The 20027-nt window shown below is 44.2% G+C and overlaps 1 protein-coding gene across 1 annotated transcript in view; it reads left to right on the top strand.

The window, feature by feature from the left end:
- Positions 1-20027, top strand: part of LOC311237960 (uncharacterized protein) — a gene marked incomplete at its 5' end in the record, with an annotated part of 101405 nt that overhangs the window by 49028 nt on the left and 32350 nt on the right. Inside the window, 10 exons of the mRNA XM_084325934.1 lie at positions 2528-2581; positions 3216-3251; positions 3870-3995; positions 4543-4602; positions 6050-6085; positions 6250-6294; positions 7300-7362; positions 7661-7696; positions 12950-13033; positions 14156-14221. Coding sequence (XP_084182060.1) covers positions 2528-2581; positions 3216-3251; positions 3870-3995; positions 4543-4602; positions 6050-6085; positions 6250-6294; positions 7300-7362; positions 7661-7696; positions 12950-13033; positions 14156-14221 — 606 coding nt within the window. The remainder of the gene's footprint in view (positions 1-2527; positions 2582-3215; positions 3252-3869; positions 3996-4542; positions 4603-6049; positions 6086-6249; positions 6295-7299; positions 7363-7660; positions 7697-12949; positions 13034-14155; positions 14222-20027) is intronic.

Genomic DNA, 20027 nt, shown 5'->3' with positions numbered 1-20027 from the left:
ACTAGTACAAACAATCAATAGCGAGTTATATTGATTACGCTATGTTCGCTAGCCATTCTAAAACGCAAGCACATTAGCACCTTAAGCTAACAACAAGCTTAACAAATCAGCGATCTTTTTGTGAGAGTAAACTCTCCGCTCGTGGTAAATTGTGTTGATGTCGGTTTTGTTTCATCAATAAATGAGGCAGAATACACAGTGAATCTATCCTTTTTTGTTTATTGCACTTGTTCCTGCTGCAAACAAATAATGAATCCTAAGCGAGGCATTAAAGATGGCGGCTTTCTGTTTTTGTGCAGACGCTCCAACGTGTGACGCGTCTCTCTTCTGACCAATCAGTGGTCTGCAGTGTTTCACGTCACTTTTCTGGTACCACTTCTACCCGCTTGGAACCTCGACAAAGCAGGGATTAAAAAAGTACCCAAAAAGTACCTGGTACCAGGTACTTTGGTAATGGAAAACCGAAAATGCCGAGTAGAGTAGAGTCGAGTAGGTACCATGCAGTGGAAAAGGGGCATATGTGTGGCCTATCTGTTATTGTAATCGATTCTCGTAAAATGATAAGCATGCTAGGTATATTTCTACCATTATCCTTGAACAAGGTACTGTGTCTTTAACTCGGCACCTACAAGAAGAATGTCAACCTGAGAACTCAGTGGGGGCGACAGTGGCTCAGGAGGTACAGAGCGGTTGTCTGGTAATCAGAAGGTACCAGGTTCAATTCCCGCTCCACCCAGCAGCATTGTCGAAGTGTCCTTAAGCAAGACACTTAACCCCTAACTGCTCCAGCAAAGCAGAGCAGTGTGTGAATCTGTGAGTGAATGGGTGAATGTGAGGAATAGCTAGTAAAGTGCATTGGAAAAAGAAAAATGAATGCAGTCCATGAGAACTTAGCACGCAAACTACAGACAGGAAGAAGGGTTCGCACAAGGTCCTTGAAGTGCTTAAAGTGCTTGATTTTCTTTAAAAAAAAATCAAGGCCTGGAATTCCTTGAAAACAGCCAATTTTTTAACAAGGTGCGTAAAAAGTCATTGAAATTCAAATCAAGCATTTGCATTGAATGTTTTGTTCATCCATGATAAAATTGTTCTGAATCAAGAAATCGTTTTTTCCCCGCTGTTTTAATAAAATCTGACGAGTCGCTGTCTCACGCGCTCCAACTGCTTTTCCTCATTTCTTCTTCGCATGTGATGCTCTAGCTTGCTCTAGCTGGCAAGCAGGCCAAGAAGATCCTTAAAAAAAACAGCATTTAAAAGTGAATTGTATCCTTCGAGTGACATCCTTGAAAATGAAAAATAGTGCTTTGAAAAGTACTTCTTTGAATTTCATTTTGCAATGTCTGGGGGAACCCTGAGAAAGCCCCCCCGTCGGGTTCTGACTTGCTGTAAGGCAACAGTGCTAACCACTTCGCCACAGTGCTGCCTCATGCATTCAGCGTAACATTCCATCTGCGTTTTGGCTGGAGCCCAGTTAACAGCTTTTCATGGAACATGGTCTGGGCTGGTCCTGTATTCAATGACGCTTCCAGAGGAGGAGTACTGAACTGGGGTCTGTGACTGAGGAATACTTATTCCAACTAATGGAACTGAAGCTTTGACTCCAGATCTGTGCTCCCACTTTGAGAGGTTTTGTTGAATATGGACTCTGGTCTCTTGGCTGCAGCGTTGGGGGAAATATGTCTTTTCACTGTAGAAATGCTTTTTACTAACTGTGTGAATGGACTCGCAGATCACACGGACACAAATAATTGGATTATCATTCATCCACTAAGCCTGCCTCAGGCTCTGGTGATAATAATAATTAATAACTTTATTTGTATAGCACCTGTCATACAAGAATTGCAGCCCAAAGTGCTTCACAGCAGTAATGCTGGACATTTACATTTAGTCATTTAGCTGAACGCTTTTATCCAAAGCGACTTACAAGTTCTGTACAACAAGTCAGCAGGAAGGGTACAACTCTTTCAGCCAAGGGTAAGTAGCATTGTCAAACTTGAGTGCTAATAGACATACAGTATTAGCATAGTAGGTAGTTATATAGGCACGGTAGATTCCTCCTTAGTAGCAGAGTGCATAATAGTAAAAGACAGTACAAAGGTTAGTATTTATTTTCTATTTAGCATTGAGGTTGGATACAATTTTCAAATTTGAGTATGATTCCTAAGGAGATTCAGAATAGTTGCAGGACCTCTACAAGCACACAGAGTGTGCTGTTGTTGTTGTTGTTGTTGTTGTTGTTGTTGTTGTTGTTGTTGTTGGGTTCCTGACCTGTAACAGCTGTTTACTGAGTGAATAAACAATGTGTTTCCATTCCTTGGGCGATAGAAAGCAAACTACTCCCGTGGGCGAGGCAATGAGAAAAGCCTAGTAAGGCTGTATGTCTATCACAGTAACTTCAGCCCAAAATGTAAATTTAAATAATTGTGTCTCCTAGGGGCCCCATTGTCATTATCAGAGGCCCCTACTACACTGGGTCTGGGTGCCAAGCTCGCTCTAACGCTTGTCTCCTGTCCCCGTCCTTTTGCAGGGTGTCGATGGAAGAGATGGTAAACCAGGATCTGCTGGGGGAAAGGGAGACAAGGTGAGATTATCATCAATCTTACCATTACAAATGTTCTAGGTTCAACTTTAGGCAAGAGAAAGTTGAACAAGCCGCCAACACATCTAGTGGGTCAAAGGTCACGACACAAGCAACACATCTAGTGGGTCAAAGGTCACGACACAACCAACATATCTAGTGGGTCAAAAGTCATGATTGAGAGGGATTATGTTTATATGAGTCTATACATAAATGTTTAGGATAATTCTACTCAGTATGCCTATAAATAAAAATCAGAACGCACAATTGTGGGCCGTGGGGAAATAAATGATCACAGACCAACTGTAGATGGATCAGGTGTTGGCAAGCGTGCAGGATGTTGCTCAAGTCAAGTCAAGTCAAGAGTTTTAATTGTCACGGCATACAAGTATACAATGAAATGCGGGTGGTCTTGCCCGCAACGATGTGCAATACAGTGTTACAACATATAATAGAATCCAATAAAAAAACAACATTGTGCAATAAACAGGTAACAGGTAACATGGTGTGACATCTCGGTATCTGTACATAGTTATTTACAGAGCATATAGGACATGCTAGGTAGCTTTGGTTGCTGTCTGTTGCTGTCTTGTGTTATATAGAATTTGTCAGCTCAGTATTGTTTATTGCTCAACAGGGAGAGAGTGGTGTGAGCGGACCACATGGACCGAAGGTAAGAACCCTCATGAGAACCCATGTGAGAACCCACGTGAGAACCCTCATGAGAACTAGGGATGTTCGATATTGGCAATTAATAATGTAATTAAGGTAATTAACATTACATATCTCTTGTCGTGGTATTAACACAACATTATGCATACTTTTGACAATAAATAAAATAAGAATTTGCTTGCCTGGGTAAATAAAGGTTAAATAAATGTTAAAAAAAATTATAATAATAATAATAATTTTGAAAACCGATACCGATAATTTTTGATATTACATTTAAATGCCAATATCGGTAGGCCGATAATATCGGACATCCCTCTCATTGATAACCCACATGCACATCCAGTGTGAGGGAGGTGATGGTTCGAGAAAAGATCAAGTTAAACAAAGCAAATAAAATCTTCTCAGGGCTCCTATCCATAGATTAAAATGTCATTGTCTCCACCCCCCACACCCACCTCCCTCCTGCCCCTCTCCCACACTCCCCTATCTCCCCCTACTCTCTCTCTCTCTCTCTCTCTCTCTCTCTCTCTCTCTCTCTCTCTCTCTCTCTCTCTCTCTCTCTCTCTCTCTCTCTCTCTCTCTCTCTCTCTCTCTCTCTCTCTCTCTCTCTCTCTCTCAGGGTGACCCAGGCCCAGCAGGGTTCCCAGGACTACAAGGACCCGAGGGCCCTGAGGGGAGGGCCGGTCCCAGGGGTGCTCCTGGCCTTCCGGGGCCCCCAGGCGGAGGGTTCAGTTTGGACATGGAGGTACTGCTATAGAGTGTGCACTGGCAGACCTGGCAAAGATAGTAGACTGATACAGTTTAAAGCTGCTCTCTATTAGATGTTTGATCTTTTAGAATGAGGACCATTGCTAGGAATCGATGAGTGTCCGTGCTATTTTAGTCTAGATGTTCTCTCAGATAGAGAACAAGTGGTTAAAATAGTGATTATGATGAAACACTTTATTTGTATAGCACCTTTCACACAAGAACTGCAGCCTAAAGTGCTTCACAGCAGTAAAATAGACATAAGGATAAGCATAAAATAGACAGAATAAAAGCAATGTAGAGAGTACTAAGAAAATGGAAAAAGCAATGCAGGTAATAACAATAGGTATGGTTAATGAATTAACAGAATATCACTGTGGACTAGATTAGCTGCTTCTTTACACCCAAGCCTGATGTGGAATAATTAAACACCTAGATCGAACAGAACAGGACAGAACAGTTGTCAGACCATTGGCGTTGCACACATATCATCATGAGACATAGGGGTGTCATGCTTCCCAGTGACGATGTGGTTGTCTTTCTAGGACATGGAGGGGTCTGGTCGTCTGGGTGACTTTGGAGGTGCCTTGCCCGGAGGACCACAGGTAAGGATGAGGATAACGATAAGAAGTCATTCTCAACTTAACCCTTTCACTACCACACTACCAAAGGGTTAATCCTTTCACGGCAACAATACAGAAGGTTAACCCTTTCACTGCCACGTGACAAAGGGTTAACCCTTTCACAACCACACTACAGAAGGTTAACCCTTTCACTACCACACTACAGACGGGGGTGGTAGTGAAAGGATAAGCTTCTGTAGTGTTGTAGTGAAAGGGTTAAGGAGGGTGCAGCACAACTCAAACGTCTTCAACGGTTTCTTACTGGGTGCGCGGTCCAGACTGGCTCTTTTATACAGAAATAACCAGCATTCACAGAACCTGGAGCACATGGAGAGACAACGATCATGTGTCATCTATAGGCCTTAACCTCTTAACAAGCAGGCAGAAAAGTGGCAATTCTTTTTACTTGAACTTGAGGACTGCATACTTCTTTTTTAAAAAGATTTGTTTTATACTTTATACTTATAGCACATACATAAGCCTGGTCTCTTTTGAAAGATAACATTCTGAAGTTACTAATGCAAAAAAGGAAATTCACTTTTAGTGCTAATGAAATAGAGTAACATAGGGCTGAACTTGAGTTGAACTTGAACGTGTACTCACATTGAGGAAGGCTTATCATTGTCTCCGTCCATGCTCGATAAAAGTGCAGTAGTCTCCGGTTCCTAACGCACACTTGGTGTCACTACTTTTCAATAACAAAAGCTTCAAGGGCAGAACTCACCCCAGTCCTTAACCAGCTATACGTAATGCTAACTACAACAGGACAGCTGTTTCAATTGCAAATCACTGGTGGCACCTTTCTACACTAAAAGATGTGTTAGGAACTGGAGACTACTTTACTGTAGTCTACTACTCCACACCATCATGGACAACCCCTCCCGCCCACTACACACAGACTTGGCCGATAGAAGGAGCACGTTCAGTGTTAGACTCAGACTCCCAAGATGCAACACTGAACTTCACAGGAAGTCCTTCGTACCAACAGACTGTACAACGCCTCACTGTGCCTCACTGAGCACAGAGTAACAGTAGCTTCCTGTACATTCTTGCACATTTTACATTTTACTGTATATTACTGTATATTTTTGGACTGTATATTTTAGAATGTATATACATATTTTAGAATGTATATACTCTTGTTCTTATTTGACTAACTGAATGTTCATTGTGAGCGACCTGTGGTGCTTAATTTCCCTCTGGATCAATAAAGTACTTCTATTGTATTCTGTAACTAAAGGACAGTTCTGTGAGTGCTGGTTATTTCTGTAACTAAGGCTGAACTGAAACTCAAACTGCCAGGGTTAGGGGTTCCATTCCCTGTATTTCATACCAGTAGATTATGTTGGAGGATGGTTAGTTTTAATGTGATTATTGACTTATTTATAAATAATTGTATCTTTAAATAAATCCTACTGTCTTTCTACAGGGACCTCCTGGGACACCCGGCACCCCAGGACCAAGGGTGAGAAGTGTGTGTGTGTGTGTGTGTGTGTGTGTGCGTGTGCGTGTGCGTGTGTGTGTGTGTGTGTGTGTGCGTGTGTGTGTGTGTGTGTGTGTGTGTGTGTGTGTGTGTGTGTGTGTGTGAGTGCACAGTGTGTAAACAGTGTGTGTACCTCTCCTCCTCAGGGTAAAGATGGGCTGGATGGCTTCCCAGGGAGGCCTGCAGATAAGGTGGGTCCCCTGCTGCTCCACTGTCAACCTAATCCCCCTCTCTGCTGCCTAATGTTACCTTAACCCTTTCACTGCCACACTACCAAAGGGTTAACCCTTTCACTTTGACAATACAGAAGGTTAACCCTTTCACTGCAGGGCGCTCCAGTAGCACACCACATAGCGCGCTGAGTCGCGAGGCGGTCGCCCCGGGTTCGATTCCCCGACCCGGTGGCCATATGCCGCATGTCTTTCACCCTCTCTCCTCTGTCGGTCCTGCCTGGCCAAAAGGTCCTGCGTTGACCAAAAAAGCTGAAAATGCTATAAATAAAATCTAAAAAAAAATATATAAAAAAAACATTCACTTCCACAGGACAAAAGGTTAACCCTTTCACAACCACACTACAGAAGGTTAACCCTTTCACTGCCACACTAACAAAGGGTTAACCCTTTCACTGTGACAATACAGAAGGTTAACCCGTTCACTGCCACACGACAAATGGTTAACCCTTTCACAACCACACTACAGAAGGTTAACCCTTTCACTACCACACTACAGACTCTTACCGTCTGTAGTGTGGTAGTGAAAGGGTTAACCTCATGTAGTGTGGTAGTGAAAGGGTTAATGTTACCTTACATACCATAGGAAAATGTGAATCCCGGACCGTACTTTATTATTATTATTAGCTTATTCTTAGGCTTATTTTATTCTTTATTCTTAGGCATTTATTCTTTTGTTATTCTTATTCGTGACTTTCTTCTGTCTATACCTAAATGTTTACTGTGAGCGATTTGTAGTGCCAAATTTCCCTCGGGATGATTAAAGTATTTCTATTCTATTCTATTCTATTCTATTCTATTCTATTCTATTCTATTCTATTCTATTCTAAAGGGACATTTCACAGATTTTTAGTTCTAGTTAACTGCAGACAACTTGGTTAAAGTGCCTCGAAGACCTCTGTTTCATTAGTACTTTATTTACATATATTTACATATATCGAGAATTTCTTTTTTGATTTCCTCCAGGGAGAGAAAGGTGGTCCTGGATCATCAGGGTTCCCAGGACTGGATGGTCTGAGAGGGTCAGAGGTCAGTGGATGGTGGGAGGGATGGTTGGGTGGATGGTGGGAGGGATGGTTGGGTGGATGGTGGCGGTGGGAGGGATGGTTGGGTGGAAGGGGGGGGGGGGGGGGGGGTGAATGGATGAATGGATGGATGGACAGGAGATTTGATAGATGGATGGATGGATTTGATACATGAAGATTAAATAGATGGATGGATAGATGGACGGAAGATTGAATAATGAAGAATTAACTACACTAGCTGCTGGTGTTTATCGCCTCGGCAACCTGGACCTGAACAACTTGTTTTTGTGTGTCGTCAACAGGGATCGAAGGGAGATAAAGGTGCTGTGGGACAAAAGGTAAAATAATTAGCTGAAACATTTTGAAGGTGGAATAATGTTAGCGAATTGTTTTCTAACAGCTGCTGTCATGTACGAAGGTCTAAGGACCACACAGAATAACAACTGGAGATGGCTGCACATGAGCAAAAGCAGCCTCTCTCAGTAAATGCGTTCAAAACAATGTCCCAGGTAGGTAAAAAAGACACAACACAAGACGTTTTCCAAATAGTAAATTATATATTGAATGGAGGTAGGGATTTAAACCTCCTCCATGGTGCACAGGGAAAAAGGTAGGGGAGGACAAACAAGACATACATATAGGCAACTCAAGCCAAGATAGACAAACCTTGAGGCTACTGTACTATGTGGCTGTGTGAACATCAAAGAGCACACGGTTCCATACACAATGTGCAGAAAAGGCAGGCACAATCATCAGTCCATCAGGTATATGGCAATAGGGCTAACTGCATATACATACTCGCCCACACACTATATGTATATACATATATATATCCACACGCAGTGGCAAACAAAGGCAACCTCATACACGGTGGTCACTGGAAAGTGACACAATGAGGCGCCCCGACGTGTGTGTGCTGTCAGCTACTTGTGCACCCGTCCCTCTTGATGTGATTGCCATCAGCTGTCACTCATTAGGCCATCAGCACCCTTCAGTGTAGGGACGGGCAGCACCTGACAGGAAGAGAAGAAGAGATATTATTAGCTCTCATGTTCACACACACACACACATACAAATGATACTAATCTGATGTTCACATGGTCTTCCAAATACAGTAATAATGATAAGTCAAGTCAAGTCAAGTCAAGTCAAGAGTTTTAATTGTCACGGCATACAGGTATACAATGAAATGCGGGTGGTCTTGCCCGCAACGATGTGCAATACAGTGGTACAACATATAATAGAATAATAAAATGAAAAAACAACATTGTGCAGTAAACAGGTAACAGGTAACATGGAGTGACATCTCGGTATCTGTACATAGTTATTTACAGAGCATATGGGACATGCTAGTTAGCTTTGGTAGTGCAATACACTGTTCCTGTTATTCTAATTTAAAGTGTCCTTTCCTTTTGGCCATAAGTGTGCGTGTGTGCGACATGAGTGTGTGCCCGCTCATGTTAAAGTAATGACCAACCCACGTACGTCACACCTCCCCCCATAAGAGCGAACCCGCAGGGTTAGCAAAACATTATCACTTATTATCAACCAACATCCGATTAGCACCAACAGAACAGAAATAAATAAACAACACCCTCCCAATACCACATGCATCAGCCGTCAGAACGGGGCCGGTGCATTCCTCCTATCGAGGCCATAACGGGAACAAGACAGGCACCGCCATTATGTTCACCCTCCTGTAGCACAAAAAGAACGGAGAGACACATTAGCCATGGGAGTTAGAAGGCAAGGAGAGTCCCAGGGACCATGGCCAATTGAAGCTAGCCCCCTTTTTTTTTCTTTTGTCAGGGCACATAGCCACTCTCCCCACGACCTCCCTCATCGCCACCGGACCCCGACACGCGAACCGCTTACCGGGGTGCGCACTCCCAACATCAGCACTATGCGTCCTGCAAGGCACAATAGAACACACCCCAGCATGTGAACCAACAACCCCGTCACATCCCAACTCCGACGAGACGCGGGCAGAACCTTTCACTAGCCTATTCACATGACACCAGCGTGTCCTCCTCCGCCGCCCGGGCGTATGCAACATATACTTAGTGGCAGACACCTTCCCTTTTACCACATAAGGTCCTGAGAACCGGGCAGTGAGCACAGTACTAGGCGTGGGCAGCACAATAAACACCTCATCCCCCGCCTCAAAATGCTGCGCCACCGCCAATTTGCAAAACTCACCACAGACAGAGTCACCCAACGCTAGACCTTGGTCTCGCTTCCGCTCCTGTGCCCTAGGGACAGCACAAATAGAAGGGACATTGGGGTGATTATCAATCAATGCATCACACAATGAGTTAGTAAATGGAGCGTCTCCAACCTCCAACACAGGGACGACCTTACCCCCAGCGATATCATTCCCCATGACGAAATCCACGCCCTTTACGGGAAAACATGGGCGAACCGCGACCGGAAAACAACCTGTGATCAGTACAGACTGTACATGCACCTTATGCAACGGCACGCGCACACACCCCATGTCAATACCTCTCACCAATTCACTCGACTGACAGGAGTCCACATCCAATGGTAATACATCAGCCAGGATGAACGATTGAGAGGCTCCTGTATCACGGAGTATTCTCACCTGTTGGTAGTCCCCAACTTTACCCGACAGGGACACATAACCATCAAACAAAAAGGGTTCAAAAGAGCTATGCTGGTCAGGACATGACACCGTACCAATCAACCCCACCCCTTTCGGTTCCTGGGCTGACTCCCTGGTCTCCTGTCGATCCCTTAGCGCATGACAGTCCTTCACGAAATGCCCTTCTTTCTTACAATAATGACACACAAAGGTGGCCTTTTCAGACGGCGGTGAGCGTGGTCGGAATGCTCGCTCGTCACCCAAGGCATTTCGAGACGGCGGTGAGCGAGGTCGGAATGCTCGCCCGTCACCTCCCCGATACGGCGTCTCAGAAGGAGAGAACGCACCCCCTCCTACATACACATCATTTCGCACAGCAATATTTTTGTGGATCAATGCGAACTCGTCTGCCAAAACTGCAGCTTCCTGGAGGGTAGAAACCTTTCGCTCCTCTAAGTACACTATAATGCGTTCGGGCACAAATTTTTTAAATTGCTCAATGAGGACTAACTCGCTCAACGCTTCGACACCTTCCACATTACATGCTTCACACCAACGAGTAAACATAGTCCGTTGTTCACGGGAAAATGCCACATGTGTTTGAGAGGGAGCTTTACTTAGTTCCCTAAATCGTTGCCTATACGCTTCCGGCACCAGTTCATATACGCGCAAGACAGCACTCTTCACTTTCTCATATACCACGCTGTCCTCATTCGATAATGACTGGCATGCCTCCTGAGCCCTACCCGTGAGTCTATATCGCAATAATAGTGCCCACTGGTCCTTTGGCCACTGCAAAGCCCACGCTATTTGCTCAAAAGTAGAAAAATATGATTCCACCTCAGACTCCCGAAAAAGGGGAACCACAGAAATATGCTGCCCAATATTAAAAGTGCCCTGGTAACCTTCAGATGAGGGAGAGGAAGAGCCACCACTCTCCAACTCCATCCTCCTTATCGTCACCTGGAGCACTCTGTCCTTCTCTCTCTCTCTCTTCCCTGTCTCTCTCTTCCTTTCTCTCTTCCTTCCTCTCCTCCCTGTCTCTCTCTTCCTTTCTCTCTTCCTTCCTCTCCTCCCTGTCTCTCTCTTCCTTTCTCTCCTCCCTGTCTCGTATAGCCGCTCTCTCCTCCATCTGGAGACGGGCAAAACGTGCACGCGATTTAAAAGTGGGAGAAGAAACAGAGGCACGTGTTGAGTGTACAGAGCTATCACTGTCATTCTCCTCCACTCTGGCAATACCACCTCTCCGTTTCCGCACCGCACCTGCGTTTTGATCCAAACCACCAGTGGCCTCACCAGTCTTATCAGCCACCTCATCGCGCGCGGCGTTCACAGAGCCATCCTCCTGGGCTATGGGCAAACTAAATATATTTTTGTCCACCAACCCAGCCAGCACGATTGCTTTTAACTCCTCTTTACTTTTCGAACTCTGGACAGTAATGCCATAATGTTTGGTGACACTACACAAATCTATCTTTGTGCAGACATCAATTTGATCCCTCGTAGGATCTGTCAAAAAAAAATCCAACGTAAAAGCCGTCCCAGCCATAGCCCTTGCAGAAATAACCTACGTATAATTACCCTGTGCCCCCTGTAGCAACCCGCGTTACCAGCAAACGAAATAACGTATATCGTTTATAATAATAATAAACGAATAACAGGTACCAGGAAATAGCCACTCACCTACTCCACAATATCCGTGCGTAACACATTTAATCGCCACATTCCGCAGTATACCATTCAACCAATCTGATTTAATGCCCACATCTACCATTCATGAAAACAATAAACGTTGGTCTAACCATCTAACTAGGATCACCTACGTCACTCTAGCATACCCCAGCTAAACTACTCCCCTGGCGGGATGAGGTCTACACATATCTTCAGTCGCTTACCGATTTCATTGCGCGCTCCACCGGAATTACGACGCGTGCCCCCCACCCGCTAACCAAGTAGGCGATCCCCCTGTTACCTATGTGGCAGAAAAAACAGATTAGTTCAAGAGCATCACATACAACAACGGTTTACATCAATCAAACTGTGTAGCACGGACAATGGAAACACACTAACTTACCAATGAGAAAACGCTATCTTATTTTACCTGACATGCTCCAATCGACAAGTCACCATGTTATATAACCAACAAGGAACCATACAATTGCACAAACTAACGAGCCCCCATGTCATGTACGAAAGTCTAAGGACCACACAGAATAACAACTGGAGATGGCTGCACATGAGCAAAAGCAGCCTCTCTCAGTAAATGCGTTCAAAACAATGTCCCAGGTAGGTAAAAAAGACACAACACAAGACGTTTTCCAAATAGTAAATTATATATTGAATGGAGGTAGGGATTTAAACCTCCTCCATGGTGCACAGGGAAAAAGGTAGGGGAGGACAAACAAGACATACATATAGGCAACTCAAGCCAAGATAGACAAACCTTGAGGCTACTGTACTATGTGGCCGTGTGAACATCAAAGAGCACACGGTTCCATACACAATGTGCAGAAAAGGCTGGCACAATCATCAGTCCATCAGGTATATGGCAATAGGGCTAACTGCATATACATACTCGCCCACACACTATATGTATATACATATATATATCCACACGCAGTGGCAAACAAAGGCAACCTCATACACGGTGGTCACTGGAAAGTGACACAATGAGGCGCCCCGACGTGTGTGTGCTGTCAGCTACTTGTGCACCCGTCCCTCTCGATGTGATTGCCATCAGCTGTCACTCATTAGGCCATCAGCACCCTTCAGTGTAGGGACGGGCAGCACCTGACAGGAAGAGAAGAAGAGATATCATTAGCTCTCATGTTCACACACACACACACATACAAATGATACTAATCTGATGTTCACATGGTCTTCCAAATACAGTAATAATGATAATGACCAACCCACGTACGTCACAGCTGCTGAATGGCTCAAATGTAAAACGTGGGCTGTGATGTATTTTGTGATTATGTTTTAGGGAGATCGGGGACACGACGGGCTGAGTTCCCCTGGCCCCCCGGGACCTCCCGGCCCCCCCGGGCCTCTCATAAACCTCCAGGAGGTAAGTCACCTTTTCAGCCCTGCTAGTGACGGCTACCAAGGGATGGCAACGTCAGTCAGTCACTCGGTTGGTTGGTTCAACCACTTTGGTCCGACTGGGCGTAAAGAGCAGCACAGCCTCAAGGGGGCGCTAGCAGGGCTTTTCGACTCTTAGTCTTGTTCTTTTTTTAACCCTTTTGTTGCTGTGTGACGTCACTGGATTAGGGGTTTTTACCTGCCATGCTGATCCTAAACATTTAATCTGATTGATTTATTGATTGATTAGTCAAATGTAGATCCATATGTTATGATCCATAATGATGAGGTTGGGTGGTCCTCTCTGGCAGAGAGAGACGTGATTTGCATTGGCATCCGTTTCTGTATAAAGTTATTATTGGTGATCTTCCACCCTACATCACTTCATTACTGGAGTGGTTACCCTTTTCTTCTCTGTACATACTGTTGTTTTTTGAAAAACTGGGCTTTTGAGGTGATGAAATCACTGCGCCAAGGCAGCAGTGGTTCTGCAAAAAAGTGTTCCGAGTATATATCTGCTTAGAAAACTCAAATGTAAAAAAATTAAATAAAAAAGAAACTTCACATGGTAAATACACAGGTCACAACATGTTTACAGGAATGTTTTGGAGTTGTATTTGGAGTGTTGGGAACTAAGCTACACTGGCACACCTACTTCCAGTGAATGACGCTAAGCTAGGCTAATGGTGCGGCTGTTCCCTAAGCCTCATGCATGCACAGAGAAGAAAAGGGTAGGTATCTGCTTGTCTAACTCCAGGGTAGATGGCAAATAAGCTAATTTCCCCACAAGTTGGCGTGTTCCTTTAAGGTTCCTAGAGTTTGCACTGAATTACAGTAAGAAGATCTGCTTTTAGCTTCTGTGCGCCAGAAACATGGCATGTTTTGGCCACCCATACTAAACCACACCCTCCAACATGGTACTAACATGGTGCATTGGATAAAAGCAGTGCCCACCAAATAGCCCTTTCTACCACACTACCCAAGGGTTAATAACCCTGTCACTGCCGTGGTTAACCGTCTGTAGTGTGGTAGTGAAAGGGTTAACCTTCAGTAAGTAAATGGATCTGTTTGATCAGTGATTGATATTGAACTGATGCCTGCTCCTCAGCTCCTGCTCAATGACACTGATGGTGTGTTCAACTTCTCAGGGATCTTTGAACCTCTGGGACCCAATGTGAGTATTAGCAGGTGAACTCGAGCATTCGTATGCAATTGGTATACTGAACATATACAGTCTTCTTGGTTTAGTATGCAATTGGTATACTAAAAATATACAGTCTTCTTGGTTTAGTATACAATTGGTATACTAAAAATATACAGTATTCTTGGTTTAGTATGCAATTGGTATACTGAAAATATACAGTCTTCTTGGTTTAGTATGCAATTGGTATACTCAAAATATACAGTATTCTTGGTTTAGTATGCAATTGGTATACTGAAAATATACAGTCTTCTTGGTTTAGTATGCAATTGGTATACTGAAAATATACAGTCGTATTGGTTTAGTATGCAATTGGTATACTGAAAATATAGTCTTCTTGGTTTAGTATGCAATTGGTATACTAAAAATATACAGTCTTCTTGGTTTAGTATACAATTGGTATACTAAAAATATACAGTATTCTTGGTTTAGTATGCAATTGGTATACTGAAAATATACAGTCTTCTTGGTTTAGTATGCAATTGGTATAATCAAAATATACAGTATTCTTGGTTTAGTATGCAATTGGTATACTGAAAATTAGGGATGTCCGATATTATCGGCCGACCGATATTATCGGCCGATATCGGCAGTAAAATGTGATATCGGAAAATATCGGTATCGAAAAAAAAAGAAAAAAAAACAATAACATTTTTTTTTTTTTTTTTTTTTTTTTTTTAACATTTATTTAACCTTTATTTACCCAGGCAAGCAAGTAAGAACCAATTCTTATTTTATTTATTGTCAAAACTATGCATGTTGGTTTAAAATGTTCATTTTAACTTTTTTAATGATCATATTTTGCACAGATAATGCTTACATTTAGAAAGCCTTTTGAATGCATCCAGTGAAATTATTAGTTACCTGAAATTATTCCGTTTTTTGGGGGGGAAACCCTGCATATATCAGTATCGGTTGATATCGGTATCGGTATCGGTATCGGAAATTGGAGTTGGACAATATCGGAATATCGGTATCGGTAAAAAAGCCAATATCGAGCATCCCTACTGAAAATATACAGTCTTCTTGGTTTAGTATGCAATTGGTATACTAAAAATATACAGTATTCTTGGTTTAGTATGCAATTGGTATACTGAAAATTAGGGATGCTCGATATTGGCTTTTTTACCGATACCGATATACCGATATTGTCCAACTCTTAATTTCCGATACCGATATCAACCGATACCGATATATGCAGGGTTCCCCCCCCCCCCAAAAAACAGAATAATTTCAGGTAATTAACATTGCATATCTCTTGTTGTGGAATTAACACAACATTAATGCATACTTTTGACAATAAATTAAATCAGAATGTGTTCTTATTTGCTTGCCTGGATAAATAAAGGTTATAGAAATGTAAAAAAAATAAAATGATTTTTATTTATTTTTTTGAAAACTGATACAGATATTTTCCGATATCACATTTTAATGGCAATATTGGCCGATAATATCGGTAGGCCGATACTATCGGACATCCCTACTGAAAATATACAGTCTTCTTGGTTTAGTATGCAGTTTGTATACTGAAAATATAGTCTTCCTGGTTTAGTATGCAGTTTGTATACTGGAAATATAGTCTTCCTGGTTTAGTATGCAGTTTGTATACTGGAAATATAGTCTTCTTGGTTTAGCATGCAATCAGTATACTTACAAGTATAGTCTTCTTGGTTTGATTGAGTAAACATCGGAAAAATAGTGGGTGGATCAAAAACTACCCATAATGCTTTGCCATTTTTAAATGTATCGTTGCTTTGGTCATGATGCTTATAGGCTACTGTAGATCTACAGTTGTCAATTAGGAAAACATTTAGTTTGTTGTCAGTTTCTACTGTTGTGTTGATACTGTATATAGTTCACTGCAGGTGATCTAACAGTAATTCAAACATACTTTTCCCCGCTGCCCAGAGGATCAGTGGAAGGTGACCAACAGTATTATGTTCCTTATAGAATCAACCCTCTAAACACTGATAGACCCTCTAAAGACTGTGATAGACCCTCTAAACACTGATAGACCCTCTAAACACTGTGACAGACCCTATAAACACTGATAGACCCTCTAAACACTGATAGATCCTCTAAACACTGATAGACCCTATATAAACACTGTGACAGACCCTCTAAACACTGTGACAGACCCTTTAAACACTGTGACAGACCCGACAAACACTGTGATAGACCCGACAAACACTGTGATAGACCCTCTAAACACTATCACAGTGTTTAGAGGGTCTATCACAGTGTTTGTCGGGTCTATCACAGTGTTTAGAGGGTCTATCACAGTCTTTAGAGGGTCTATCAGTGTTTAGAGGCTCTGTCACAGTGTTTAGAGCATAGGTGTCAAACTCACGGCCCGCGGGCCAAATGCGGCCCGCCACGTCATTTGATGTGGCCCCCCAAGAGCTCTAGTTAAATTTTTTTTATTTATTTATTTTTTATTAATCTTGGGTTAAAAAATAGCGGTGTTAAAATAATTGTGGGTTAATGCGTTAATAAAGCTTTGACAGCCTTAGTTATTACACATTCTTACACATACATGTGTGTTGAACATCTGAGGTATTGATGAAGTAACAAAGGAAAAAAGCCAAAAGCACTTACTCCTCAGACATTCTTTGACAATTTTACAGCCCAAAATACAAAAAAGATCCAGGCGGAATAGGTAACAAAGGGTTGAAGAAATATTGTCTGAACTGTCAGATGCAAGCTGGCTGTGTGACATAACCGAGCATCTCGCTCAATTGAATAAGAAGCTGTAGGGACGCAAACAAGTCCCACCCAAAACTTGACCAATATAGTTGTGAACTGAGACAACCCTTATTTTGTTATTTTTGAGTACAGTTACAGTTGTGTGTTCATGCAGACACATAATAGCAATTTCATTACGAATTGAAAATGGGGGACCCTGATGTAAACAAGTCGAAAGTCTTTCTCTGGTCTGCATCCCCTTAACAATTGTGTGTATTGAGCTGTACTGTACCCATTCTGCAATCTGTTAATTAAAGTTAATTAAACTATCTTCCATTAGTTGGATGTATGGCCTCTGCAAGGTTGTGTGCAGCCATTTGTTTTTGTAACATCTGCTACATCTGTCCCACGTGTTCTTTGCAGCTCACAGGTGTTAGTTCTGCCCCTCTTGACTGTGACAAAAAGGTTTTGAACAAACTTAATGTCATAGCTTGTATTTGATGATATTCTTCTTTGTTATTTACTTGAATGGTTTGATCATTGATTGATGGAGTAATATGGGGTTCTGATAAACTAAAATTATTTGTTAAAATAACATAAGCTAACATATATTTTTACATCTATGCAAATGCATATGCAATATGTATAACGTTAGGTTATGACTATAACCAAGTTCTGTTAATTAGGGGTGACGCTTGGCATCACTACTGCACTCGCTCGCGTACGTGCACGCGCACTGAATAAATTCCACAAATGTACCTTTAATACCAGTATTAGTCTGACCACACCCCTCATCAGCTTACCTTCATAAGCAGGTGTGTGGTCACCTGCTCTCCTCCTTCCCAAGCTTTCACCACAAGGTGAGGTCAAGGGCTGCAGCGGCCGTCTGATGCCAAGCGTCACCCCTAATTAACAGAACTTGGTTATAGTCATAACCTAACGTTCTGTTTCATTAGGGGCTCTGCTTGGCATCACTACTGCACAAAGGGAGGCCAAGCGGAGCCGCTGGCTGACAAATACACCCCGCTGACAGCCCCCCAAAACCATCAGAACAGGGAGGGCCGAGCCCCCCCGACCCCCCCTAATGGAGGGTATCCCCCCTATTAGGGGCTTCACGGGAAGGCGACGGACCCGACCGTGCGAAAAGGCACTCAAGCAACCCAACGCACAGGGTGAGCAGACCGTGGCTTGACCCCACGACTACACACACGCACAACCCGCATGCCACCCGGGAACGAACGGAGGAACAACCTCGTTACTGCCCCCAGAATCACGGGGTCAAGGGCAAATCCAACCCTGTGGCAAGGCCGTAGCAGCGGAGCGCGAAGGAAGACCCAGACCCACCAAAAGGACTGGACTCCCTGGAATGGGGGCCCGGAGAAGTCCATGATGCCAGCATCAAGACCCCACCAGGTGGGCACGTAGTGCCCCGCCCCCCACATCGCCAGCGTATTCGGACAAAGGCCCCTCAGTTACTGCACCTGGTATTCCCAGGCGGTATCCCAACCAAGTACTAACCAGGCCAGAACCTGCTTAGCTTCCGAGATCGGACGAGATCGGGCGTGTTCAGGTCGGTATGGCCGTAAGCCGAGCGGGCCCTGTCCCCCCAATAGTACACCGCCTGGCACACTGACCCTGCAGAACAGGCAGTCAGCATGGCCGTAAGCACACAAAAAGGTTAACCAACGGAAGCAGGCAGCGCACCAGGGAAAAACCAGGCAACAGGCTGTTAACCCTAGCCTGAAGACTGCGGACGAGACAGGCGCCAGAGGGGACAGCTGAACACAGCCGCCCCGGCGGAAAAAGCGTAAGCTGGCGGTGTTTCATGACCAAGCCTCCATTTAAAAACCCCCACCCAGAGGGGTCGAGGCAGAGAAGGCTGACACGATTGGCAGACGTCATGAACATGCAGGGGCACCCTCAACCGGTGAACCCGGGAGTTGACACTGCTCCAACACACCAGGGAACCAACCACCTCGGTGTTACCCAATGCGGTGGTTGTTCCTATAACCCCTCAAGAAAAAACTCCAAAACACACCTGCGGGTATACACCGGCTATACCGCAGTACAAGTGTTTCAGTTTTCAAAAAAGGGTTAACCCAGGCCTACGGGTCGCAAACATCACTTCGGACCGGGCCTGGCGGTACGGGAAGCACAGGGTCACCAGAGGAGGTCAAAAAACCACCCCCACTGGCCCCTCTTCGCCATGCGTGAGAGAGGAGCGAAAAATAATGGAGAACCAGCCCCTAAGCACACCGTACTTGGTATTCCCAGGCGGTCTCCCAACCAAGTACTAACCAGGACCAACCTGTGTAGCGGCCGAGATCCGACGAGATCGAGCGTGTACAGAATGGCATGGCTGTAAGCCATTACGACAGTGCTGAGTAAAAACGTACCCAACCAGGGTCTCCATAGCGCTTAACCCTGTGACACCCAGACCGACCTGGCATTTTTCCCCCTGAAAAAAGCCCAAGTCCCTCAGGGTACCAGAACAGCAGATCTGCATCCCCGGCGGACAACGGGTTCAACTGATCTGGACCAGCGTGACCAGAACCAGTCCCGTGCCCTAACCACGCCGACATGCCTACTCCAGGAGAAGGGCAGATATGCGTGTTGATCTTAACATGAAAAGAAGGCGCCACCCAGACGTTCGGGCGAACCGCGCCTGGTGGCCCACCCCAAGGGCGTGAGACCCCTCTACATATGTTCAGATCCATTCCGTCATCATCCCCCAGACATGAACGAGAATCCGTCGAAAAACCAACCCAGGTCATGGGATCTGGTCGTCGGAAGAGGAAAAACCCCCATCTCAGTTGCTTTATAAAAACGCTGTTTCAACCACAAGCAACCAAGGCGTGCCAGTCAATCGCCTGTTTACAGTGAGCTAGCACTATACGTGCGTCGGGACACACCCCCATCAATGAACAGGCTATTTAGACCTGTCATTGAATCCCCAAGGCGCCCAGGGGAACGACAAGAGGGGTGTGACACTCCCTAACTCCAACACTTCTGGAATAGAAAAGAAGGAAGCATCAACAGTATGTATCCCAGTCTACACAGCCGGGGTAAAAAATGTTCACATTGTTACATCCCA

The sequence above is a fragment of the Notolepis coatsorum genome, assembly GCF_963971535.1.
Source record: "Notolepis coatsorum genome assembly, chromosome: 12".
Lineage (NCBI taxonomy): Eukaryota > Metazoa > Chordata > Actinopteri > Aulopiformes > Paralepididae > Notolepis > Notolepis coatsorum.
The sequence above is the reverse complement of the archived record's forward strand: the minus strand, read 5'-3'. Positions and strand labels throughout refer to the sequence as shown.